Source organism: Hippocampus guttulatus, chromosome 14 (assembly GCF_054856545.1).
Source record: "Hippocampus guttulatus isolate MCC_2025c chromosome 14, RoL_Hgut_1.0, whole genome shotgun sequence".
NCBI lineage: Eukaryota > Metazoa > Chordata > Actinopteri > Syngnathiformes > Syngnathidae > Hippocampus > Hippocampus guttulatus.
In genome coordinates this window covers 15,422,179-15,448,009 of record NC_141274.1, presented here as the reverse complement: position 1 = coordinate 15,448,009, position 25,831 = coordinate 15,422,179, and the positions used below count along the sequence as shown (strand labels likewise).

General features: G+C 45.3%; 4 protein-coding genes across 6 annotated transcripts; 2 read left to right on the top strand and 2 right to left on the bottom strand.

Moving 5' to 3' along the window:
* Positions 1-345: 345 nt before the first annotated feature.
* LOC147195329 (apolipoprotein D-like) lies at positions 346-10,748 on the bottom strand. Of its 2 annotated transcripts, XM_086130049.1 has the most exons (8): positions 10,618-10,748; positions 10,468-10,526; positions 8,671-8,793; positions 2,679-2,796; positions 1,901-2,035; positions 1,386-1,507; positions 1,226-1,311; positions 346-844 (listed from the first exon to the last, which is right to left on the bottom strand). In XM_086130049.1, the coding sequence occupies exons 5-8, from the start codon at positions 2,012-2,014 to the stop codon at positions 585-587; spliced, it is 582 nt and encodes a 193-aa protein (XP_085986175.1). In that variant the 5' UTR covers positions 2,015-2,035; positions 2,679-2,796; positions 8,671-8,793; positions 10,468-10,526; positions 10,618-10,748; the 3' UTR covers positions 346-584. The 2 variants fall into 2 exon arrangements, with proteins under 2 accessions (XP_085986175.1, XP_085986176.1); XM_086130050.1 differs by lacking the exons at positions 10,468-10,526; positions 10,618-10,748 and having other exon boundaries at positions 8,671-8,818.
* Positions 4,890-11,135, top strand: samd7 (sterile alpha motif domain containing 7). The gene is made up of 9 exons (XM_086130047.1): positions 4,890-5,202; positions 8,276-8,407; positions 8,475-8,598; positions 8,683-8,807; positions 8,907-8,988; positions 9,265-9,914; positions 10,021-10,136; positions 10,216-10,326; positions 10,625-11,135. Exons 2-9 carry the CDS (start codon positions 8,305-8,307, stop codon positions 10,877-10,879), a joined length of 1,566 nt encoding a protein of 521 aa, XP_085986173.1. The 5' UTR covers positions 4,890-5,202; positions 8,276-8,304; the 3' UTR covers positions 10,880-11,135.
* A 536-nt stretch (positions 11,136-11,671) lies between these two features.
* On the top strand, positions 11,672-16,369 carry sec62 (SEC62 homolog, preprotein translocation factor). The gene is made up of 8 exons (XM_086128782.1): positions 11,672-11,750; positions 12,694-12,802; positions 12,911-13,016; positions 13,098-13,281; positions 13,378-13,464; positions 13,536-13,596; positions 13,683-13,802; positions 14,292-16,369. The coding sequence occupies exons 1-8, from the start codon at positions 11,715-11,717 to the stop codon at positions 14,771-14,773; spliced, it is 1,185 nt and encodes a 394-aa protein (XP_085984908.1). The 5' UTR covers positions 11,672-11,714; the 3' UTR covers positions 14,774-16,369.
* Position 16,370: 1 nt separating this feature from the next.
* Positions 16,371-25,825, bottom strand: nadkb (NAD kinase b). Of its 2 annotated transcripts, none has more exons than XM_086128779.1 (12): positions 25,615-25,825; positions 24,210-24,526; positions 24,043-24,126; positions 22,313-22,442; positions 21,675-21,783; positions 21,025-21,110; positions 20,838-20,940; positions 20,338-20,498; positions 18,573-18,672; positions 18,338-18,495; positions 18,193-18,275; positions 16,371-17,970 (listed from the first exon to the last, which is right to left on the bottom strand). In XM_086128779.1, the coding sequence occupies exons 2-12, from the start codon at positions 24,518-24,520 to the stop codon at positions 17,811-17,813; spliced, it is 1,485 nt and encodes a 494-aa protein (XP_085984905.1). In that variant the 5' UTR covers positions 24,521-24,526; positions 25,615-25,825; the 3' UTR covers positions 16,371-17,810. The 2 variants fall into 2 exon arrangements, with proteins under 2 accessions (XP_085984905.1, XP_085984906.1); XM_086128780.1 differs by having other exon boundaries at positions 24,210-24,521.
* Positions 25,826-25,831: the final 6 nt, after the last annotated feature.

Here is a 25,831-nt window from a genome sequence, read left to right as displayed (position 1 = left end):
GGCATCCGGTGGCGTCTCAAGATGCCAGTGACCCGATTAACATGTTTGTCAAGATACAAGCCGTCAATTTGGCCATTTTATTTTTTTATTGTTGTGTTGGCTTGTGACAAAAGACATTTCAAGTTGTTTATTGCCACTCCCAGTTGAAGTTTAATGTCAGACTAAACATAAAACAAAGAGAATGATACCTTGTGTATTTAAATCAAGCCTTTCAGTCTCCACAAACACAAAATGTCATCTTTGTTGTGGTCCGATAACCCGTTACGCAATGAATTGTTTGTTTTCTGTGACGACCCGAAACTTCACCCTTCATGCATTCCAAAAACTAACAAGAGATCACATGAATTGAATTTCAAATGTTTATTTGTTGTAATTTACAGCTTTGTGTCACTGGTTTAGGCTCTAAGCATGTGGCAGATGACAAAATAACTAGTTCAGTAGATTGCAGAGAAGCAACAATATAAAACCAGCACTCTTACCTGAGTTTGGGGTTAAACTATCGTGTTTCTTTTGTTGTTGAAACGGAAGCAGTGGTTCAGTGCAACCATGTGGCTATATTGCATTAATTTTTATTGATTTTTTTTTTATAAGAGCCGGTCATCACTCCAGGGCGCGTCTTTGTCGCAGCCCTGCTGCTTGGTGTCAATCATGCGAATCACGTCGATGTTGTTGTTGGCGAAAGTCTCCTTGGCGCCGTCAATAGTTGACTGGGGCAGGTTGCGCGTGCGGCTCAAGACCCAGGCAAAGTCCAGGTGGAAGAGACGCAGGATGTCCGTGCAGGAGTACACCAGCGCCGTGTTCACGTAGTCAGTGGACAGGATCCAGTAGGGGGAAAACGGCAGCACTGATGGGTAAAAGATGCATGTACGAATGCAATAGTACCTTGAGGTATAAATTCAAAATGTTCCACAAAACGCTCATTTTTCAAATCATACTTCTCTATCAAAATGAATGGAAATACCACTTTTCCCTTGCAGCCTCCACCCCAGAAAACAAAATTTGACTCCACAAAATTGTACTGCATACATTCCTTTTTTTTTTTTTGGAATAATAACAATTAAATTGAATGACAATTGGTAGGGTGATATTGTCTATCTACATGAGTTGCAGCACCATTTGTGTTCAAGTAACTGATGCTCAAGGAGTTCTGAAACGGTGACAACCGTGAGCCTGTCAACAGGGCATGTGTTAAAAAAGGGGCTATAAAAGATTCCCTAAAGCTCACCGTATGAGTAGCTAATTCCAAGTTTGGCAGGATTCTTCAGATCCTCAATGACACCGGTTCCTTCGATTTTCCTCACCTCTCCTTTCCTGTGGCTCAAGACAACGCTTTTTGTATGTCAGGTACTTTCATCATCACAATCACCATTTTTTTTTTCACTCACAGTATTTCCGAGCTGACCACTCGAATGGATTTGTCTCCTCTGAATGTAAAATTGGTCTCGATGCAGCGGCCCCTCTCGAACTGCGTCGGCAGCCTGGCGATTTCAAACCACCTCCCCATGAACTGTAACAGGCGTAACAATCATTGTTTTCATTGGATGGAGTTGATAGTTGATTCATCGCATCAATGTGGAGGGAGGTTTGTATATGCTGCCTAAAGAAGTTCACAACCTGAGCATGACCTCGACGCCGGTGGTTTCCTTCCTCTTTGTGACATTTTGAAAAGATGCTACTCCTTATGACAGTAAAAAAATTGCATAGAAAACCCCTTCATAAATATTAGACAATCAAAAGCAGAGGTGGGCAACTACGGTCTTCAAGGGTCCCTATTCTGTATGTTTTAGATGTTTCCCTCCTCTGAGAGGATAGCATTATATGTCAGGGCTTAAGAGGCGAGAGAGATGCTAGCCACCGAGCTAGAGAGCGAGCTGGATAACTAGATAGCGAGATAGATAACCTGTTTGAGGTTGAAGGCGGGTTGAACATCGGGTTCTGGACATGGACCCCAGTGAGGCACCTGAGCTCTGACGAGAGGCAAAATGAATGCCATCAGTGCCCAAAACAGCTTCATGGCGAGCTTCACCTTTGATACCTGACAGAGGTGAACAATTTTGCGATTAAACCAGACATGTGAACAATTTGGGCCATTTAACAGTCAGATGCTTGGAATTGATTATTTGTAATGCACTCAACATTTGTGATTCATCCATAAAGGAGAGAGAGGATCATAATTACAATGACCGCTTATAAATTTGCTTAAAATGGATTTTGCCGAATCAAAACAAATCACACCATATCGGTACATTGAGACATTGATTGAAACAAGACAATATGCCGAGTAAAATAGGTTGCGGTCATCTGCAGCCCTCGTCTTTCTAGTTTGGATTTTCTGCCTCAAGTGAAAACGTGGCCAAAATTCTCAACGTCTGTGTGTTATAAGTATCGTTGAGGCGTAATAAACATTTAACTTTGATTTTGTTTCGATTAAGTTAGCTTCACAAAACAAGATGAATGATGAAAAACAAGTGGCAGTCATCTTCACTCGTGTTTTTTCTCATTTTTGCCATCATCGTGTTGATCACTCAAAGCGCTTTTTTGCTTTTCCGTCAAGGAAATGGATGGCAAGACATGCAATTCACAAGAATATCATTTATAAATAAACGTAGGCTAGTTTGTGTGCGTAATTTTGTTCATGACAAAAGCAAATTATGAACAGGTAAAGAGTGAGTTCTTACCTCAGAGGTGGTCAGACAGAAGTGTGACAGCGAATGAGATTTGGTTCACAGTGCGCTTCTGCGTCATCAATGGTGCCTTTGTGCTCGGGCCTTCACTTTATTTCAGACTTGAAGTCAACTATTATCAAATTGGAGTCATGGGGGACATACCAGCACATGTTAGAAAACAACCTTGATTGGGCCGCTGTTGTGCCACACATGCAGACATTTCTCTGAAAGCTCAAGTTTTGCTTTTTTTTAACTACATTTTTTGATACGTAGCTCAACTTTTGTAGCGTGTGGACAAAATCTCAAGCACAAGACCGCTTTTGAAGGACCCTGGAAATGGTGAAAATCTCTCTAAAGTGTCCACTTCAAAACAAAAAAAGCAGAATTCATGCGTCTTTTCAGGCACGGGGTCTCCGGACTTTTAGTTTGGGTCTACCAGTGCCGAGACTATTCTTCCTGGGCTTCACTTACAAAACTTGAAGAATTTCTGGAGGGAACATGTTCCAGAAGGAGATGGCTATTCCAAAAAAAAAAAGGGCATTCTTCTGACAAAATACAGCATCTAGCTAGGCGGCCATTTTGTAGTCTATCACTCTCCTCGTTCGTCAAGCACAGTGAAGCTAATCGTCCTCAACCTTCGGCAGCGTTTCCTGCTATATTTTGATGACAACAGCATGTTCCTGCATGTGCCGCCACTCAGATTGGAGGCTTATTTTTGGGATTATTCAACCTAAACAATAAGCTCACAGTCAAGACCTAAACAAGATTTGAGCAAGACGTAATGCTTCCACTTGAGCAGGATTAGGTCGCAGTGTGAAACGTCCGGATGGCAGATTGTAGCTGTAATTAGAAGAGGACCAAGCAGAAAGAGTGTCTTGTTTGTCACTTTATAGCCGGGGAGGTTAAACCCGCCGTGATCCCTTTGCCTCGCTGTGACTCTATAATGCTGCGTACAAACAAGATGGACAGAAATCCCCCATAAAAAGCTTATGTGACCCACAGATTCCTAAATGACCAGTTTAGAAGTTTTGAAGTCCTAATGCTTAATTCCAAAGTCCTTTATTAGGCCTCTTAGAGCGCAAAACGGCACTAATAATGCTTGTAATTGGCTCCCATTTCCTGATCAATTCTGATTTGATGCCTTTCCGATTTCTGTGTGAGAAAGGGTTTACGATGGGTACTGCGTGAAAGGCACAGGCCAATAAAAACGGACTCTACCGAGATGCCTCTGATGCCCTAATTCAGCAGAATTTCCGTGAAAGACGCGAATGTTTTCATCTATCCCGTGCAGACCGATCAATTATTGAATGCTAGTGAGGCTGTTAGTAGCATGTCTTCATTCCGTGTGAAAGGCAAAGGCAAACAAATGCATCCTCTACTGTTCGGCCAATTTTGCGGAAGCCATGTTTAAAAAAAAAAAAAAAGGCTAAGATACGATTCAGGCATTAGCCGTCTTCACGCAGGGTTTTTGCAAAATTGGCGTAACGGCAGGTTGAGTATTTATCCGCCTTTGCCTTTCACCCACGACCCAGCAAAGTGGGAAAATGTTAATCACCTCACTAGCCTTCAATAAGTGAGAGGGGTTGATATGTCCCGAAACATATTTTGAACTCAGACTTTATAAAAAAGACTTTTTTTCAAGCATATCAGTTTTTGGAGATATCTTCATTTTTTTGTTTTCAAATTTGTCATTCGCTTCTTTCAACACTCTGTATGAAAGAAGCGAATGACTTCATCAAGCCACTGCAGCCTATTGGGTCTCGTCACGCTCCTTCATTGGTCCATCTTGACCGTGTACTGCGGGTACGGGTCAACATGCCTCAAAGCGCAGACCCCCGCGAGTAAGCGGCCGGTGAGCACAAACTGTCAGCTTAGGAGGTCTGAGTGGTTGATCCAGACAATTTAGATGGAACGCAAACAAATGACCACCGAGCATGTTTGGGTGAAGACGCCGGCACCCCAGTGAGAGCAACACTCCAAGGGGAGAGAGAGAGAAAAAAAAAAGGCACAAATAAGACTTATGGAAGGATTTTCCAAGCGTTGCGGCATCAGGCCTCTGAGCGGGAGGTCTTTGCTTATTTTGCTGGTGCAAAAAGGGAGCTAAGCATTTAGGTGTCTTAACTATGGCCTAAAGTGCTAACAAGGGATTAGTGAGGTAAACGTCCAAAGAGGTTTAACGCTTAAGGAGCAGTGCTGCTTCAGTAATTACACATGAGTTTTTTTTTTGCAAGGTGCACCCGGGCAATTGGACGGGGGAGATCACGGTGATGTCAGGACGAGGGAGGGCTTACCGCGGCGGATAAGGCCCGCTAATGGAGATGAAAGCAATCGGTATTTAAAAGGTCTTTTTTAGTTAAGGCAGTTAGGCTGGCAGGCAGTTTGTCGGTGTGGCGGGAGGCCCGGGAAAGACTTGACGCGCGGGACGGGACGCTTCCTGTCGGATGCTCGAGGCCTTACTCGCTGACATATTTTATTGATTTTTTTTCTTTAATTCATTCTCAACTGAAACGAAGATCCCCCTCGCTGGATTTTCAAGGTGAGTCCTGACAGATTCGTTGAAGTAATCACATGACAGGATGCTGTACAACGTTAAGTTTAAACAGCGTCAGCGTCCATTTCATGAAATGAAGCTTTACGAGGGAGGGCTACCATATTTGCTAACTTCAACTTCAGTCTATCCGCGCAGGATAACCGTGTGACTACTCCCAGCCAATCAGCATATGAAGAAAAAAAGATTTGATTATATATATGATATATTGATATAATGTTTTATATACTGTATATATAAAGTTTTGGGGAGGTGCCTTTCTTTTCCATAATTTCTTTATTTTTTAAATAATTTTTGAGGGCAATGTAACCTTTGGTATCTTTAACATGAGTCCAAATTCCAAATGGCCAAAAGAAAGCCTCCAGAAGCATGTTGATTTCTCCCAACCCAATATCAAAATTCAATGAAAATTTGATTTCTTTTTTTTCCGATGTGCACAGTACATTTATGTATTTTCAATGTGTCAGACAAGTGACCACATGATGGAGGGTTTGCCATATTGTTTACCTAGCCACCGCTTTAATTGTTCAGTCAGTGCTTACCACTGACAAGCCGCGTATAATGGAATTGTCCATGTGTAACTGAGAGTATGCCAAGCTTTAGCGTGCGTGCGCATCGTAGAGAATAAGAAGGGGCGAGACAATGTCTGATATGACCTCCTCTAAGCTGCAGCTAAATCGTCAGCAATTTTTCTCTTTAATTCATTCTTGTAATGGGATTACGTTTGCAACGGTAAATCCCAAGGAGTCCAGCCCCCCCTGCGCATTAGGCAGCCGCCTGTCGCCCAAATACTTTGAGCGCTCACCTTTCATTTGGGTATTCTCTTTCTAAAATAATGTTTCTGACAGGGGGCGAGAATTGCTCTCGAAATGTTTCTGCCTCCTGTTTCCATGGCAGCATTGAGAATGAATTGACAGCGCCGTAGCCTGTGAATTTACTCAACATTAATACATGAATGACTTGGTTCATTACTAGGCAACAACAAGTACTGTCCTGTTCTGAACTCCCCGCTGCCTTTTAAGATTGCTATGACACTCTGAGTTTGGAAAAAAAAAGATGAAAATAGGATGCATTTTTGTTTAAATGTGTGTGCACTTTAAATGATTTAAATAAGTTCAAAACAATATTATCCAACATGTCGTAGCATTCCTATTTTATATATACTTGCTCATGAAATTTTTCGCTGCTTTTGACAAAATAGCATAACAGACACGTGCATGAAGTCATTTTCAAAATACTGTTATTGAACAAGGATTATTATTACTCTTGTTTTTATATTCTAGTTTATCTTTTCGTTGATTATTTCTGACTCTAAAAGTAAATGTCCGAATAATATTATGAAATGTCATTTATGAATCAGATTTTGATTTATTTTGTTGGCATTCATGATGTGTGAAAATTGACATCATTGCCATTTCAACAACACCACTATTGAAACGACCCTAAATAATCCCCCGTATGTTCTGAACTTCCACTGAACCGGAATTAAAAGCACCTCTCGCCGTGATCGCCCGTGGGTTCATGAAACAGTCATTTGTTGGCATTCGTATTGATTTTTTTCCATTGCCGTTGACCAAATGTGGCAAGCTTAACACAACTTGAATGTTTAACTCTCAAGGTAATCCAATAAGCCTTCAACAAGCGAAATGCGTTTCCTCACAGCGCCTCACTTAGGTATTGACTGCACATGAAATAACATTACCGACTACATGCGGTATGTCTTTGACGATGGCGAGGAAAAAAAGGGACGCAGGTGTGTTGCGGTGCCCACATAGCACTACATAAACCGATTGTGTCCCCCCATATTTACCCCCGAGGTGTTTTTAGGCCAACCTGGATGCTAATGGAGGCTAATAGGCTTAGCACTCAGGGTGTATTGTCCGGGATGCTTACAGGCAAGGTTTGCTGGGGGTAAAACTCTAAACGTGAGGATTACCTCCGACACATCCCGTTAAAGTGCTTTATAGCCACAACTTAGCTAATAGGATCCTGGGGGAAGTGTGGGAGACTTGGGTGGGGGCGGCACGGGGAAGGAAGGTGGAGATGGAATTGGGATGAGCGTGGGGAAGGGGTTGGAGGGGGTGGGTAGAGCGATAGGGTCAGCAGATGTAGCTAGCAGACTGTTCCAGGACTACCTGGGGGATTACAAGGCTCAGATAAGATGCTTTCAGAGGGAACTTGAGAGGCTGTCATCATACACAAGGTTAGGGGGCAGAGGGGCAGCATGACACAACGGTAAATATACATGATGTAAGTGGGTAAATTTAAAGACTGAGTGTGGATTACGATATTCCTATCACGTTGATTGCAAAACTCATTCCCTGCCAGCCCACGGAAAAACAACGGACCTTTTGACTTCTATAGCCGTCATTGGCAGTGAATGAGTGTCAGCACTATTTTAGAACGCCATTCTTACACTAATGAATTTGAGTTTATAAGGCTGAGTGGGGATTGAGGAGATGGAAGATGAATGCTTATTAGATCAGCAGTAAGACAAAGAGGCAAAAGAGTGAAACGCTGAGTGGCGTAAATTGCTGCATGCTTTGAATGGGGTGGCAGTGGTGTCTGATGGATGGATATAAAAAGACTATTTCGGATGTGCATGCACAATATCAAACTTGCTTTCAGAGGAAGCCGGAAATTTTTCAGTAGGGCAGTTAGGCTGACAGAATAACTCACTTCGGGGTGGCAATAAGACGGCGCAAGCTGATTCGCAAACGGGTGAATCGGTGCGAGCTCGCACTTATGGCCGGACCGTAGTGAGTCATTATCTCACGTCTCATACCGCCCACCTCGCTGGATAATTGCCGTCTCTGCTACTGCTAACAAAATACAACGGTATGGAAAAAGTCTGACATTAAAAACATCAAAATGTAAATAAGAAGAACGCTATGCAGAGGAAGAACGTGGAAATGTAAACGTTGCAACGTTTGCATTTCCACATACCTGAAAACCTTTTTTTGGTCAAAAGGTATTCATAATACGATACTCATCGGTGCATTATTTTTCCATAATCCTAATTTTCAACCCTCTTTTGTGGTTTGTCTTGCATTTTCTCCAGCATCCTCGTGGCGGCTGGAGGAGCGTAAGATGACCCCTCGCGAGCAGCTGAGGAAGATGACGGCACTGGGAGAGCAAGGAGCTTTGGATGAGAAGCACTGGTACCGCCTGGTCAACGGCATGTCGGCAAACGGTAAGAAAAGAAGTTTTGGTTTTTGAAATGGAATTCTGGTGACCTAATGTGTGTTTGTGTGTTGAAGAGCTGAGACAGAGGCAGGAGATCATGATGAGGAACCAAATGGCCATGACGCCACAGATCCTCACCCAGAGCCAGCAGAGGTTACAGGGTGTCCCGACCCCGTTTGAACCACGATTCATGGAAAGGTTGGGGAGGCTGCCGCTAAGATTCGGACGACCTGATCACTTTTTTCGCCAGATAGTAAAAAATGAACCTACCTCCTCTCTCAGGGAGTTAGTCCCGCCGGCTGAGATGGTAGCTCCGGACGGAAGGCAGATGCACATGGGACCTCACCTGGGCCCTCCTCTGGCACCGCACGCCGGCGTCCTCCCGGGAAGAACCTTTCCAGGAGTGGGTACGGTATGAACACAAACACACACACACACACACACCGTTTCCAGTCAGTTGAAGTGTATTCCTAAGGTAAAGAGTGTGACGTTTCCCTTGGCTTCAGCTGGCTACGGCTTCCTGCCCTCAGAGCCCATGGAAACGGCCGCCCGGCGACAGGAGCTCATTCACAAGCAAAACATGGCCAGGTGAGTGTATGCTCAATAACCGAAGTCTCAAAGAGACTGTTGGATAAAAACCAAGGAACAGCGTACTCTTTGGCAAGAAGCAGCCCAGATTCATACGGAGGCGTCTTCAGATCTGGGTCTGGTCCGTGGGTTGTCACGGGGCGGCTGCCCGTCTCGTCGGGACAGTCAACTCCGTCGATTAGCGGATGTTAATCCGAGTACCCGTCGGACGGCCAAGACCAAACACCTTGTGAAAAAGAGGTCCAAAAGTGTCTTCTATCTTCATCTTGTGTTCAGAATGGAGATGAATGCCATCCTGCATCAGAAAGAGCTGGAGAACGCCCACCAAAAGGGTCTGATGGGCATAGAGAACCCCATGTCCTACCCTTCCAACCCCATGACCTTCAGAGGTCGCCAGCGCATGCCAGATGGCCACGACGTCTTCGTCCACCGGCCCACCCTGGACGAACTCCACTCGAACAGCATCCTCATGACTTCCAACCCTTACCCCCCTCTCGGCACGCTGCACAGGGAGCGGGGCCGCCGGGCGGCCAGGCGGCCCGCGGCCCACAAGAGCGCCGAGCATCATGTCAAGGGCCCGGCCGAGGACAAATGCGTGGAGCGGAGTCCGGGGGGCGCCTCCGGAGGGGAAGAGAAAGAGGTGGAGGTGAAGGGGGAGGCGGGAGACGAGTGCTCCGTCGGCAAGGCGCACCACCCGGCCAAAGTGGATTCTGAAGCGGCCGCGGGAGGCAGCAAATGCTACAAGGAGGGCGAGGTGGGTCCGCGTAAGGGCGGCGCTCCGGACCAACGTGTGGAATCCAGCAACAGTGGAGCCAACGAAAAGGAGGCTCCGAGCCAGTGTGCCACCTTCCCGGAGAAGTTCATGTATCCCCCAGGGGGCATGCCTTACATGTTCCCCGTTGCCGGGAATGGCTTTCTACCACCAGGTGCGTTTGGGGAGGGGGGGGGGGGGGGGGCATGACAATATTTCCATTATTGTGGCCACAGTTTACGTTTTGGTGTCGTTTGTGACTGAAACTTATCGCTGTTCAGGTCCACCTAACGTCTTCCTAAATGGAGATGAGGTGTCCGAGGACATCAGGAAATGGAGCGCCAACGATGTTTATAACTTCATCAACAGCATTCCCTCCTGTTCGGAGTACGCTCAGGTGGGCGTCTCGCTTTGCGTTGCCGTCTTTTCCATTCAATTGTGTCACGCTGACCAGAGAAACGCGTTTGATTGTGCAGACGTTTAAAGACCACATGATTGACGGTGAGACGCTGCCCCTCCTCTCGGAGGAACATTTGCTGGACACACTGGGCCTTAAACTTGGGCCAGCTCTCAAAATACGCTCTCAGGTAATTTCATGGCATGGATATGGCATCATGTAGTGTCTCTCGTGCACTCCATTTAACAGGTGGAAATGAATCATCATGCAATTTTTTAAAAGTAACATGAGCATAATCAACCAAAAAATGGCTGGAAAACAGTTTTATTACCTTTCTTTGTGGGATAGCTGGGTGCAACGTTCAGGACCACTTCGATGCGATTCCTTGTCCTGGAAAGAATTACAAAACAAGTCGCACAACAGTCGGCTACAAATAGAAACAACTAATCAATCCAGCTTGTGAACAAACACGCTCTCTCACCCAACAGGTGTCGAGGCGCATGGGCAGCATGCTGTACATGATGAACCTCCCGCACCCCGCCGGCCCCCTGCAGGCAGCCCCCGACAAGCCCGGGGACCATTCGTCAGAGCCGGGCTCCCCGGTGAACTGCAACGGCGAGGAGATGATGATGATGGCATCCAGTCCCCGGGAGGCCGCCGACATCCTCAAACCCACAGAGCACCTCTGCGAGCTGGACAACTGCTCCCCGCGTGCTAAAGAGTTAACCGCTGAGCCCATGTGAACACTCTGGCAGCAGTGGTTGAAGATGAACATATGTCACGTGGAGCAACGACTGCAACCACGTCACTTGACAATGTTGCGCGTGTCCGTGTTTGTGGGGTATATGCGAAAAAGTCACACAAATAGGCAAGCTGAAAAGTTCTCCTGCCGGAGTGATTGATCTACTGGATTTATTTATGCAGTGTCATTGGAATTTGACACCACTTTTTTATTGGTTTGAATGGATTGTAAATAAAGTGTGTCTGTTTTGTCCTTTACGTTGGAAGCAATGATGTTCACTTAGGCTGATTTATTGTTATTATAGAAAGACACCATTTTGGCTCATTCCAGGTGTTAGAAAAATATAATTACAGTATTGCCTTGAGATATAGTATGAGTTTAATTGTTGCATTACAACACTCATAACTAAAATGACGCATATCACAAATTATCTTTAATCATTAACTTGAATGGAATTACCATTAATCCGTTCCGGCACCCCTCGACCCTTAACTGGATTTCACAAAAACATGGTGAGAGGGGAAAAAAAGCATACTGTAAATGTTGCTTGGTGCACGTTAGCTACTTCAGCGCTACCGTGCTTAACTAGTATAGATGCTATGCTATATATTTGATTTCAAAAAGAATACTCAAAATCAGAGTGAATTAATGATTTTTTAACGATTTTCTCTTTGATATTTATTTAATTCATTTTATGTCATAATTTGAACTGTAACATGCACTGTTTAGCACGTATACAAAAAGTACATTTCCTCCACCAAGTTGGCGTTCGCGTTCGTAGTCTCGCGATACTTGACGCGAGCTCTGGCTCGGCAGATTCTGAGCTGTGGGCGATCATGGCGGAGCGCAGAAGACACAAGAAACGGATCCAGGTGTGATAATTATCTTGCCCTCCTCTACGGTTGTAGAAGTTCAGCCGGCGGCGCGATGGAGTGCGCCCGCCTGTGGTCGACTCGCGAGCCCGCTCCAATCCCGTCTGTTGCCGGCTTGGCGAAGCTAAGTGATGCTAACGTGGCTAAGTTAGCTTGCTTTACAACTACAGTGCATTAGAGTCGTGCTGCTCGGCTGAAATGTGACTTGAAACGCTGTCTCCTCGCTTAAACTCACATTTATCCAACCGTCATCATACAGTATATATAATCCATTCTAGAACAATTTACCGTCTGGCGTGCCTCATCAATTGGGATGTTTCATGGCTGAAGCCACCTCAGCCCGACTCTAATGCGCGACGTGTTTACATAATGCGAGGAGGTAACATGTGGCACTGCGTTGCTATTTAGTGCAACCGTTGCTTGCATACATATACATAGATACATACATATGCATATATATATACAGTATATGTACATAGAAAGCGAGCCATGACAGCAACAAATCAATTCAAGAGCCTATTGACGTCAAGAGTGTTTAGAAGCCATAGATAATGCGAATATTTTGGTTATTTAGCTCTACCAGAGCGAACTAAAAGCAGAGGTTTGCAAGTTTCGCATTTTGACTCAAAACAATCAGTCAGCTTTCAGAACGGACTAAAGAAAGCTGAAAATAACATTCCCGTCATTAAAAGTGCTTGAGCTAGTCCGCGCGCGCCCACACACACACACACGCGAATGATCACAGTTTTACCACCTCTGCCTCAATTTTAGCCAGGAAAAACTCTGGTATCTATTCCAGCCATCTTGTAAGTATACAGTTACATAATGTGTAGTGTTGGCATGTAATGAGCGGTAACGTAACCCTCAAACCGCACAACACTCAATATTGACACTGTCGATCAAAAGCGAACATCGTTGTGTGTATGCACGCGTGTGCGTGCAGGAGGTGAGCGAGCCCACCAAGGAGGAGAAGGCGGTGGCCAAGTACATGCGCTTCAACTGTCCTACAAAGTCCACCAACATGATGGGCCAGCGAGTGGACTACTTCACCGGTAATTGATCCTCAAAGCTGCAGTGACAGCAAACCAAATGGCCATATTTCAGCCAATTGGAGGCCATAAGAAAGGCATTTCCCGGAAAATGTTTTTCCCATGTGCCAGCTTCCAAGGCGGTGGACTGTTTACTGGACTCGAAGTGGGCCAAGGCCAAGAAGGGCGAGGAAGCGGTCTTCACCACCAGAGACTCGGTGCTCGACTACTGCAATAGGTACCCACACCTAGCCAGGAGCCACACCGCATGCAGAGTGTAGAATCAAAACACGTTTGTGTCCTTTCCTCGGCTGCTCAGACTCCTCAAGAAGCAGTTCTTCCACCGAGCGCTCAAAGTGATGAAGAAGAAGTTTGAGAAAGACGCCAAGAAGGACAAGAAGTCCAAGGGTGACAGTGGCAAGGAGGAAGACAAAAAGGGGAAGAAGGACAAAGACAAGAAGAAGGAGGTGTCGGATGCTGGTGAAGCCAAGAAGGACAAGAGTGTACGTTTGATGGATTCATTCTGATCTCGCTCGTATCTCAAGGCACAGCGCTGAAGTTGTCATCGACAGTGACCGATGTCCGTGTTACGGTTGCAGGACGACAGTCCCAAGAAGAAGAAGGAGGTGAAGAAGAAGTTCAAACTGGAGCTGCACGAGGAGCAGCTCTTCCTCGACGGAAACGAGGTCAAAGGACGTGTGTCACCTGGGCGACCATTTCACTAAATATTTTTTCAATAATAATCTCCCCTCTTCAGGTCTACGTGTGGATTTATGACCCTGTTCACTTCAAAACATTCGCCATGGGGCTGGTCTTGGGTCAGTTTGCGCCGCGTGCTCATCATCTCTTCTACGCATTAAATGTCTCCACCAACCTTTGAACACGTTGTCGCCATCGTCAACAGTGATTGCCGTGATCGCCGCCACGCTCTTCCCGCTGTGGCCTGCAGAGATGCGCGTGGGCGTCTACTACTTGAGTGTGGCAGCCGGCTGCTTCGTGGCCAGCATTCTGCTCCTCGCCATCGGTAAGAACGCTCGCCTCGCTCTCTTTTTCCAGCCGCCACCGGTCTAGAACAAGAAGGAAAAGGAGGTGGAAGTGCACCACAACGCTGCATAAGCGTTGCCATGGTGGCACCGAGGTAGAAGGCACACCTCCCACCGAGACCAAATGGTCTTCAATTGGATCTGAATTCAAAATGAACTTGCCTCTTTGGAATGGAGAAATGCAAGCATGCGCACTTGACTCTGCTGCCCCCACGTGTACGAAAACAGTTACTGCAGGGCTGCTGTTGAAAATACATTTCCTTAGCGTATCAATATAGAATACTGTCTTCTTTAAACCGTAGGAAAATATTATTTCTGTGTAGTTTAATTTGTTTTTGGGGGGGGGGGGGGGGTTGTTGCAGTATAAAATCCAACAAGATATTTAACACTTGACATTGTCTGGTTTTGACATCTTGCGTCCACTCACCTTTTGAACCGCTTTTCTGTCCTGGCGACGTTTGCTCTCTCAGCTCGCTGCATTCTCTTCCTGCTCATCTGGCTGGTGACGGGCGGGCGTCACCACTTCTGGTTCCTACCCAACCTGACGGCCGACGTGGGCTTCATCGACTCCTTCCGCCCCCTCTACACGCACGAGTACAAAGGCCTGCGAGGCAGCGGCGCCGGCAAGAAGGCCAAAGAGGACAAGGACGCCGGCGGCGCGGACGAGGCCCGCAAGTCAGACAGCGACGACAACAAGTCGGATAGCGAGAAGAAGGACGAGGAGGAGGACGAAGAGGACGACAAGGAGCGTAAAAGCGGTGAGGAGGAGGAGGAGCGCCGCTCGGACACGGACAGCGAGCGCAAGGAGGAGGAAGGATCGCAACACAGCAACGGCAACGACTTTGAGATGATCACCAGGGAGGAACTGGACCAGCACACGGAAGAAGATGAAGATGAGGAAGACAAAGAGGAGGAGCGCAAAGACACTCAAATCCACGTGGCTCAATCATAAACTCCAAAAGAGGAATCCCGTCGCGCTCTGCTGACTGTCTGCCCCGCACAACTCATCTGCCATCCTTTCCTGCGTCATTTCTCCTTCGCGTTGCAAAACTCTTGGGATTTTCCAAATGGGAAACTTTTCGCGCAAATTAACGGTAATAAACCAAGAATTTATCAAATGTACGTTTTGCTCTTAATAGAGAACTTTAAATATAGTTAGGGGCTAATGAAAGTAATTTAATGCCCTCGCATGTGGGCAAGGAGAGCTATCTATTTTACATGTCTGCTCATGACAACATTTATATTTACGCTTGAATGCTTTATGAAATTACCTTCAATTCTCATGGGATAGTTTCCAGTTTGGAATACGTTATTTCCAAAATTCACCTTCTTAACTTCCCCTGGAAATGTATCAGAATTTCACCCCCGCCTCCCCCAAAAAACAGGTCAGCCACTCGGCAAGGTCCAAAAGAGAAGCCTCTTTCCTTCTTTTTTTTTTTTTTTTTGGTGTCATCACGGCCCACGCCTGATGCGACAGAGAGGGACCAAACCTTTTTTTCATATTTGTTTTGTTTGTAAAGGAACCGAAATAGGCGTGCAGAGATTCGCCACGGTGAACTTGATTTTTTTTTTGTGGGCGTGGTCAACTGGATGGCAGTAAACTTTCAAAATGAAAGGTGCCAAACAACACCAGGAAGTGTGATGAGAAACAGCTCATGTCACCCAACAAACAAATGAGCACAGTGCGCTAGTGTTAAGGAGGATCACATTTTGAAATGTATCATATTTTACCAAGGAGCAGGAGGGCACACAAGAGAACCAAATTACACCACCAAAAATATTTTGGGGCAGGGAGGCGTCCCAGTGTTACAAAAAAAAAAACAACAACTTTGCAATGAAGCCTAATCTTACACGAATATTTTTTTTTCTCTTCCAAAAAGTTGTAATTGTTCAAGATTAAAGTTGTAATAACACAGAAATCAAACTGCAATTTCTGCAAAACAAAGGCTAAATATTCGGAGAACAAAGTTCACATTTTTACAAAGTGCCGTGAAGAAAGGATCATCGTTTCAGTGGTCACATGTAAAGTAAAAGTTGTCGTGGTCTCATTTCGTTATTCGTGTGGCCCTCCTACTCCTCGGGAATATTTGAATCTATGAGCTTGAAATATGCATACCGTGTTTGCAGTCCATGTAACTGCTTCTTTGCGTCTTCTCTATTATTAGGAGGTGTTAAATATATTTGACTATTCCCCTTCCTGCCACCATGTTTGTTTAGTTTTTATACAACTTCATGTCAAAATAACCGTAGAAACATCTCCATCTGCTGCTTTTTTTCTGCCCCGTTAATTTATTCCATTCACTTTTTTTTCCATTTTCTGTCTCATATAGTCATAATTTGTGTTCCCTCCACTTGCTCTTGTACAATGTAGTATATGATATTAAAATGACGGAGAAGTCAATGTTTTCTCTCCCTTGTGTCCTCTGTCTGCGTATGGTTGTTCACGTTCGATTCTCATGCAATTTTGGAGTATAATTTAATAATAAAACCAGTAAGAATAATGGATGTCTGGAAATATCTTATTGCAATAAAAACAGAGAAAGCACCAGTAAGTGTTTCAGCTTTATTTTTGTTTTGAAGCCGCCATTTTGGGCTCCAAACTACACGACACTTTTCAGATCAGTGATTGCCAACCACGGTGCTCTACAAAATATACTGATTCACCCTGACTGGTTGGACCAGTATTTACTTCAAACAAAACGTTTAGCTCGTCTATCCCAGGCAGAACAAATAGAGGAGGAAGGTTTTTCCACTAGATGACAGAAGGTACAAAGAACCTGGATACGGTGTGAATCTCACATATTCGCAGTTCTGCAATTACAAATGTGCATGTTTTTTGGCAGACCCAATTCTCAAAATTATTCAGATTTTTGGGGGGAGCAAGTGAAGTACAGGTAATTATACTTTGGCGCCATCTGGTGGAATCTACTTCAGCTTTAATTCATTGATAGTATTTTTCATCTCAACTGGCAACAGGCAAATCCTTGTACCGCCAAAATCACTTTTCAGGAGGCAAAAATTGTTTTGATTGGTCAGCAATTTGTATAAATAGCACACACACAACGTGGACTGACCAAAAGAATAGAATTGTGAAAATTATGAAATGGACCAAATTATGACACGGGAGCTTTCAGCCTAACGCCAATGATATGCTTTTGGAATGTCCTATTTTGTTGGCGGTCATTGAATACACCTTGTGCGCAGAAAAACGTGAGAGTATGTTCCTGCTTCTCTTCCAAAGCAGCTACAAACTGTTGTTGTCTACTTTGCAGTTAGTTACAATTTGCCAATATTCCCTAACATGTACCGCCGCTATGTGTGTGAATGGCAAAGGGTGAATTTCATGACTTAATACTTGTGTGAAATGCTAGTCTGCATAGTTGTTTATTTCACGCGTGCTATCACGTCAATTTTTTGTTTAGGCACGTATGCCAGCAAATATGACCGATGAAGCTCATGTGAAGATGGTTTGTTTATGTTGCAGAATTTAACTACTGAATACAGGAGTTTATGTAACACTGGTTCATGATTATATATACTTTGGAAGCAGGATGTTGATACTTTATGAGCTTCTCACTTTTATGTGCTTTGGCGCCATCAATTACAAATCCCTTTTTGGAGGGGTGTCAATTATTTGAGCGCTCCCTATCCAACAAATAGTAGCGATTCCCTGTAAATACTTGCTGTGTGTTGTGTGTGGTGGTGGCATGCCGTGTGAAATATGTGCCTTGGCTCAAGAAAGGTTGGGAAACAACGCTTTACGGGGCGATGTGTGACGTTTTGAAAAGATGTAAATATGACATTCAATAACTATGAACTAAAATATAATTTGTACAAATATATATACATAAATGTTTCTCTTAATTTGACACTGTGTGGAATGTAAAAAAAAAGGGACACCGCTGGGAGTAGCGTCACAGGATCTGGCTCAGGAACTGCGATGAGTGGGTGCGAGTGTGCGGAAAAGGGGTGCGCGGCATGAACCGGGTTCAGTTGTCCGTGTCTGACGCGTCGGACGCCTCGGCGAGGCGCGTCTGTCGCTTGCGCACGTTCCAGTGCAGACACTGCGCCAGGCTCTCGAACCAGTCGTACACCAGGTCATGGCAGCAGATGGACGGCACGGGGTAGCACGACGTGGTGATCTTGATGCTAAGCGCACGCACACAAAACAATGCAGATCATTATAAATGGGCATGTGGAAACATTGCGATGACACGGCCGACCCAGGTTTGGTCCAGCATTTTACCACCCCCGAAAAAATTGGACTTCATTCTTGACAGTAAAAACAAATCTCATTATTTGTCCAAAAAAAAAAACCCCACTAGTCAATCAATTCCAACAACCCATGAATGTTCGAAGTAGTGGGCGTACCAGTCGCCATGTTGGATCTCTTGTCTCTTCCTGCCATCGAACGACACCCAGGCTGTATTCCTGGCGTCGGGGGACAAGGTGATCTGGGGAAAAAATAGTATCATATAAAAATATAATAATAATAGAGAGAGAGAAAATGCCGTACCATGAGCTCCACTCCGGCGGGGACCACGATGGGCCTGAAGGAGAGCGAATGCGGGCAGATTGGCGTCACCATGATGGCTGGCACGTTGGGATGGATCATGGACGCCCCCGCCGCCGCCGCGTATGCCGTGCTGCCCGTCGGCGTGGAGACGATCACGCCTGATGGAGGACGGTCACGGGTTAACGCTTGTTGGAAAGGCCGAGAAGAGTAGAACGTGGCTTGCGCGGGTCCTCACCGTCGCCTTGCACGGAGGTGATGAGACGTCCGTCCAAGTACAGGTCCACGTTGGACAGGTAGGATGAAGGCCCGCGGTCCACCACCACCTCATTCAGCACCTACACATGCAAACATCGGTTAATAGACACTTGGCTTTACGGCTGTCCCCCCCCCCCGTACTACAATAACGTTTCATTGCACATTCACTACACTAGGTGGCAGTAGCACCCTGGTTGTCAGTATGCGAGTATAATATAATAATAATAATAGATTTTATTTATAAGCGCCTTTCAAGACACCCAAGGACACTTTACAATAACAAAAAACACAAAACAATACGGGTTGAGCAGCGGCAGCCAAAACGCGCCAGCGTTCACTCAACGTATAAATTAATAGTTAGTCAGCCGATTGCTATACCTTTTTGTTTTCTTTATTCTTCATAAGGATGCAATGTGATGTACAATTGACATTCTAAACTTTTTCCTGAAACAAAAGGCGACTTTTTTTTTCATTAAGATGAAATATAATTTCTAGATATATTCTAGTTTTGTATCTAAAAAATATTGATTTGAATAAAAGATACAAAATTTGATCAATTCCTGCTCTGGATCCCAAAGTCATTGGCTAGGCTCTCGCTCAGCCAGCACAGAAATGAGCAGGGCGCTTGATCCAGCAAAAGAAACTAGAAGCGGCCGCAGTCGTTCTGAAATGTGAAAATTGTTGCCACTACCGATTGCTGGACTCCGTTAGATCCAAACAAGAAATGATCAGGAGGCCGCATGCGGCGCATGCAAATGAGCGTCCCACGCGACAGACGCTCGCGACGTCTGACAGATGCGCTGACGTCAGCCGCTGACCGAGCGCGCCGCCAAGAGGAGGTTAGACTGAGGCGCCGACGGAAGAATCATCAGTCAGCCTCTTCAGTCTATCAATGAGATCAGACACGCAGGGAAGAGGAGGAGGTGAAAGGGGGAAATGATCCACCGCAGTCGCGTCCGTCCGTGTGTGCGTGCGTCAGCAGACTCTATCCAAGACCCATTTGGCGTCGGCTCTGCTGTTGACGCCACGATCTCCGCGGCAACCGGGCTCAACACAAGCGGCTTTATTATGACTGTCGCCACGGCAACGCAGCCTGCAAATACGTGCAACAGGCAGGAAGAAAAACCAACAACGGGGAAGTCGGAGGGGATGAAAAGGAAATGGGATGACGGGACCTCTTTTTCAGAAATGGAACACTTTACGTATACACGGCGGCAGGACAGAGAACTGAAATGAACACCATGGCTTGCTCGCGTCGAAAGCAATTGTCTAACGTCATATTCTGTATGTGAGTGACTTCTCGCTGTCATCTTGCACGGTGTGTACGTGTCGTGTTTTTGCTCCAACAACGCCACTATTTTTTCTCCTTTTCCCTACAGGATAGCACTCTTTGTTTAGAATTATAGCGATTATTCCGACTTAGCCGGTGGTGCCTTGACATACAAGTTTCATTCAATCCGCGACGACGCTCATTCATGAAAACGGCAAATCATCTCTTCCCACTGAAATGAACGGAAATGCCATGAATCTGTTCCAGCCTTCACCTAAAAATCAAAACAATTGTTGCAATGTAGATTTGAAGAAGGCGCTTGTGGCTCAAATCCACACGAGCTTGTCAAAGCAAAAAATAAAATTGGGCGAATAACATCACATTCGCATCTTGGAAAACCGAACTTGAATCCGGTCGCCCATCTCTCAAGGGGCCACTGTATCGTTTTCAATGACGGAAGACGAAAGGAGCTCACCTGAAGCTGCAGGGTGACCTTGCCTGCGTCGCTGCTCGTGTAGCGGTGAGGAACCAGTCCATTGATTTCCGGTTCCTGATCCTGTTCCCGCTGCTGCGGCGGCAGCAGCTCCTTCACCACCTTCACCTTCAGGCGACTGCGCAAAGTGATGGCCGCGTTCCCTGAACATATCGCCAAACGGTTTGAAAATGACGCGCCTGACGCAAGTGCCACAAACTGCGCAAATGTGTGTTGGTGTGACATCGCTATTGCGTTCCGGCACGTTCTGGCACTTTGGTGCCATCAGGTGTTGATAATCGAAAAGGTTCTCTTCTTGCCACCGTGTTTTGACATCCATGGAGAATTACAGACCGTTTCAGGGGCGTGCCAATTTTCGCCGGTGGCAGGGCTCGGTCCCGACAATAATATATGACCTGTGTGTTGTAGTTGAAGTGTTCGTAAGTGTGTGTATGAGATGGCGTTAGGTGTACCTAATCAAGTGTCTGCTGAGCATCGCCTACCTTCAAAGACTTTGTCCACTTCGGTCTTGTACGACTCAAATTTAAAGGGCGTCAAGAAGCCCAGAGAGCCCAGGTGGAACGCCATCACCGGCGGAACGCTGCCCTGGACGAAGAGACGTTTGAGCTGACTTTGACCGATCCCCGCATGCTCATGCTAACAAGACGCCAAAGAGACACGCGGCTCTACCTGGAAGAGAGAAGAAGCGTAGAGCAGCGTGCCGTCTCCGCCCAGGCAGATGATCAGGTCGATGCAGTCCGAGATGTCGTCGTAGCCTGCGGTGGATCACAAAACCAGATTGCTCGGTGGAGAGAAAAAGTCTACACACCCCTGGCGGAACGTCAGGTTCAGCAAAGATGAAGTGGTCTGAGAATTTCGCATCACGGTTGTCGTGGGCAAAATGATGAGGGTTTATCGGAAGACTTCAACATCTCTTTCATTCGGAATATCATTCACATCTCAGCGCAAGTTACGTGAACGTCCAGCCGCGCACATTGAGACGATAGCAGAACCCACCAGCCGGGCAAGTTCTGTGAACGAACACGGAAATAGCTCCGTTGTTGACGGAAGCGCAAAACTTTTGCTCAACCAAGATACGGGAAATACAGAGAGCTCGAGACTCGACTACATATAATGTCAGCATCGTTTCCAAATCTGTACAGCTACACCCGAGCCAAATGTTTTCCAGAATGCGTTCACTATGTCACATACACGGGAGGTAAAAAGTGGGCAAACGAGAAAGGACAAAATACATTTTTCCCCCCGTGTTTCTTGCAAAATGCATATGGAATGTTTAGCAGCATTTTTTTCCCTCCCCGGGTCAATTGATGCTCACTCACCCTCTCGAAAGGTGCACAGCTGGTTTCGGATGGAGCCAAAGTTCTCATCTTTGGAAAGCGTCCCGTCGTCAGCCACCCGCCGCTCCACGTACACCATCATTTGCTTCTCCTAATTCGCACGCACAAACACACACACACTAGCAGGGCTGGACTGGCACAAAAAAAAAAAAAAAGGCCCTGGCCTTTTGACTTAGACCTGCCCGCGTGCGCTTGCAACGTGTTCTGTAACTGACAAGTCATTGCTTGTCAGACCATCCACGGTCGGGGTTTTGCGAAATAAAATGCACAGATATCCAAACCTTTGCTCAACACAGTGAAAGTGTGTGCATATAAGTCCATTTGACTCCTTTCATTTCAAAATTCCCGTTTCCCTGTGGGAGCGATTCATACTTGCAGACAAAGCTGGTATGGAGCAACTTTTTGTGTTGAAAGGACGTTAATATTAGATCTTCTGTTACTGCCGTAGTGCATCGGAATCCATCCCCATTTTTGTACTGCTGTAAATGTCTTACTTTAACACTGTGCAAAGTACAAATACACACAAAGAGCTCATTTGTTGGCAGCAGTCACGCAACACAAATACACAGACGCACGTTCTTTCATCCAAACAGACACACACACACACGAGGTGCGCGTACCTCCACGAGAAACCGGCACAGCTCTTTGAAAGGCTCCGCTAGGCTCTCGTCTCTGATTTTCCTGATGACCAGGACGTTGACGGGAGGTTTGTTCCAGGTGAGGCGCTGGCTTGCTGGGTCCTGGATGTGCCTGACAAAACCACATGAGACCTTAGTGCCGTCTTGACAGGATTCCTTGGTCGTTAAAAGTTCAACATCCTTGGATACGTTCGGTAGTTCACCAAAATGACAAACTACCGTCACGTGCTCCCTTTTGCATTTTGCTTCTACCTTTTTTCTCGCTCCTTCTTACTGCGACGGCTGACCGGCATTGTTTTGATAAACTCGCACACACACTCCGAGGGAAACGCATGCGCACACTGACATGAGGTGAGAAGCATGTGTTCTGTGACCATTCCCATTCTGAGATAAAAGAACCAATCACAGTATTCCTGTTTTTTTTTTTTTTAATCTTATCTCACAGGGTTACGCAAGTCTTTCAGTGTCAATGTCTACACGCGCGCACACACACAGGCATAGCCGCAAACGTGCCGACAGAAAGAAAAAAAAAAGGTACTGGTACTTTTTTTTTTTTTTTTTACATTTTCAGTCAATCAGATAGATAGGTAGCGATACAAATAGAAACAAAAAGAAATATTGAGAGAGAAAGATGGTGTCATAGAAATATTCTGTAGCTAGAGAAAAAGGGACAGAGATAAGACGGACGGACGGATAGACGGAGTGACATTCGTACGAGGGGGCGTTGGCGAATTAAAATTCGAATCATGATTTGCGGACTCGGATCGACGGTTCGACGTCATCGCGACTGGCGTTTTGTTTACATGATAACATTTGCAGACTTAAACCGCGAGGGAACACCAGTTGATGCATCTCAAGAGTTCATACGCATGAAATCAGACCCGATGTTCTTTCGACAATGCTCTCAATCTTTTCGTGTCACCCTGAAAATCTTATCGAAGTGATTTGATGTCAAGCAAATACAAGTAGGCGTGTTGATCCCCACAAACAAACAAGAACTGAAAGGGCCTGCAGTAAAGGCCTGGAAAAGAATCTCAAAATTAAGACTGGGTCGATGCAGCGATTGCTAGTCTGCGTTATGTCACCAAATATGAAATGTGATTGACTTTTAGTTCATTTGATGATGTCTGTTCTAATACTTTTGCTCACTTGAAAAGCGGGTGGCTTGAAACGCAAGTCTGAGTCATTGAATGTGTCTAAATGTAAATGCCATGAAATAAAAGCTGAAATATTGAATGTCTCTTATTCATTTCTCGCTCTACAACAAAAATGGAGGAATTGACCTTGCCCTTCCAATACTTTTGGAAGGTATCGAAGACAGATATATAGATCGATGGATAACTTGTCCAAAATGCAATTCTGCACTTGCTGTGTAATGTTTAAAATGATCAAACAGACTTTTTGCGTACAGAATTAAGTTTCTCTCTGTTCAGTGCAAAAGAAATGGGGTACTAAAACAAAAATGTAATTAAATTGTTTGAAAGCACACAACGACACATTTTCACGAGTATGTGAAGAAAGAAGAGACAAAGAAAATGTGAAATTAACACAATTCTTTGACGCTGGTATTACAAGTACGACTTAAACGGGGCGCAGAGGGGGAAATGATGACAGTTTCAAGCATTTTCAGTCATTTGCCTCCGATTTGAATCAAGTATTGTACATTCAAAGGCCTTTTTCATTTTTCAGTGCATAATCACGCGGTCGCTTACATGACTGAAGTGGGGTTAGGAAGAATGCAGGCTTTGGGTCCAAAGTGAGTGGCTGGATAGGGTCCATGAAGGAAGTGAGCTCTCCTGCAGAGGGAGAAGGAAGAAGTCAGGTCAACCCACCCATGCCAGTGGCATGAGCGACCAGCTGGCATTTGGCCCGAGCAAACCTCTTAGGCGAACTTTCCGCTGCGTCGCTCACTGAGCCGCACGCCTCCGAGTGCTCACGTTGGCCCGGCAACCTCCGGCGCTCCGTCTCACGGAGCAGCTGTTCCTGACCCTCCCCCCGCCGCCGTCGCCGCCGTTCTTGCTGCTGCTGCTGCTTGGCTTCTCGCCGTCTCTTGGGCTCGCGGTGCTCGGAGGACGAGCAGGAGGCCCACGAGGGGGGCCGCACCGGCTCGGACGCTCGGCTTGGGCAGGATGTCGGTTGAATTGTCACGCTGTCGGGCTCCGACGACGTACCGCCTTCAGAGTTCTCCATGCTGCGCTGTGGCAAAAGCAAAAACGTCAAAGCGGTTGTACCCAAGTAACTCAAACTAAATAATAATAACTTGTTTCCTTTAGAGTAAGGGGAGTAAAACAACCAAAATAACAACTAATTAACAACAACAAATGTTAATCATAAATTCACATGACTTCAGAATAGAATCAAGGTTATTGGCAGATAACATTAATAATCATAATTAAAATAACTCCACTAATACTAATACTACTTATTATTATTGTTGTTGTTGTTGACTTCAGAATAAAATCTGCATACTTGGTGGGATTTTTTTTTAAACATAAAATTAGTGAGTTGTAATCTTAAGAATTCATTTTAAAAGTATATAATAATAGTAATGATGACAAAAACACTGTTACTCCATAAGTAATAATATTAATTGCTGCCTTTATTACCAATTTGTCTTACTGTTTATTGTGCATGTTAAATTGCTCCATGTACAGCACTTTGTATGCAGCGATGGCTGTTTGAAAGTGCTTTATAAATACAGTTGACTTAATTGGATGGATTGAATCATGCGTTGTAATTTGTAACTATTCGGAAAAAAATCCACCTGTTGCTGACTATATATATTGTTGTATTATTATTATTAATATGATTATTATGAAGGTAAAAATAAAGGCAACTTCAGACTTAGTCATCTAAAGAAAGGTTCATGCAAAAAAAAAAAGTTGACCAATGTAACTACTACTACTACTGATGATGATGATTGCCAACGTCATCATCATGCGCCATCCGTCGTGGTTAGAAACTATATTCAAAAATAGCTGATCATTTGAAAAGCAGTTGTTGCCTTACTGGCACTCCTTTAACTTATGTACAATAGAAATTACATATATATATTTTTTACAAAGATACATGGCCTTATTAGGCTTATAAAACAAATTTACAAAGTACAGCGCCAAGTTGTGGTCCAACAAACAACCCATGAAATTAAACAATTAGCTAACCCAAAATGTAAGTCATACAAGTCAATAATTCTCTGGCAGCTATCTGAAAACGTCGGAGACATTAATTGTCTCAACTAGTCTGTTGACCGCTAAATAGCCGGCTAGCCGTTGTTCAGTACGTACCGTAGTTACGGCAATGAAAAGCAACAGAAGTTCATAATGGATGACAAGAACGACGTCGTCGGGACGCGGAGCAGCGTCGCAAATCTGACGGGCAATGTGTGTTCCTTATTAACTGTCACTGAGACACACCGGCGTCAAAACAACACCCCAAGTGACATTAGCAAATCGCGTGACGGTGACCGCGAGTTACATGACGTCACCGCGTGATCTTGAGCGC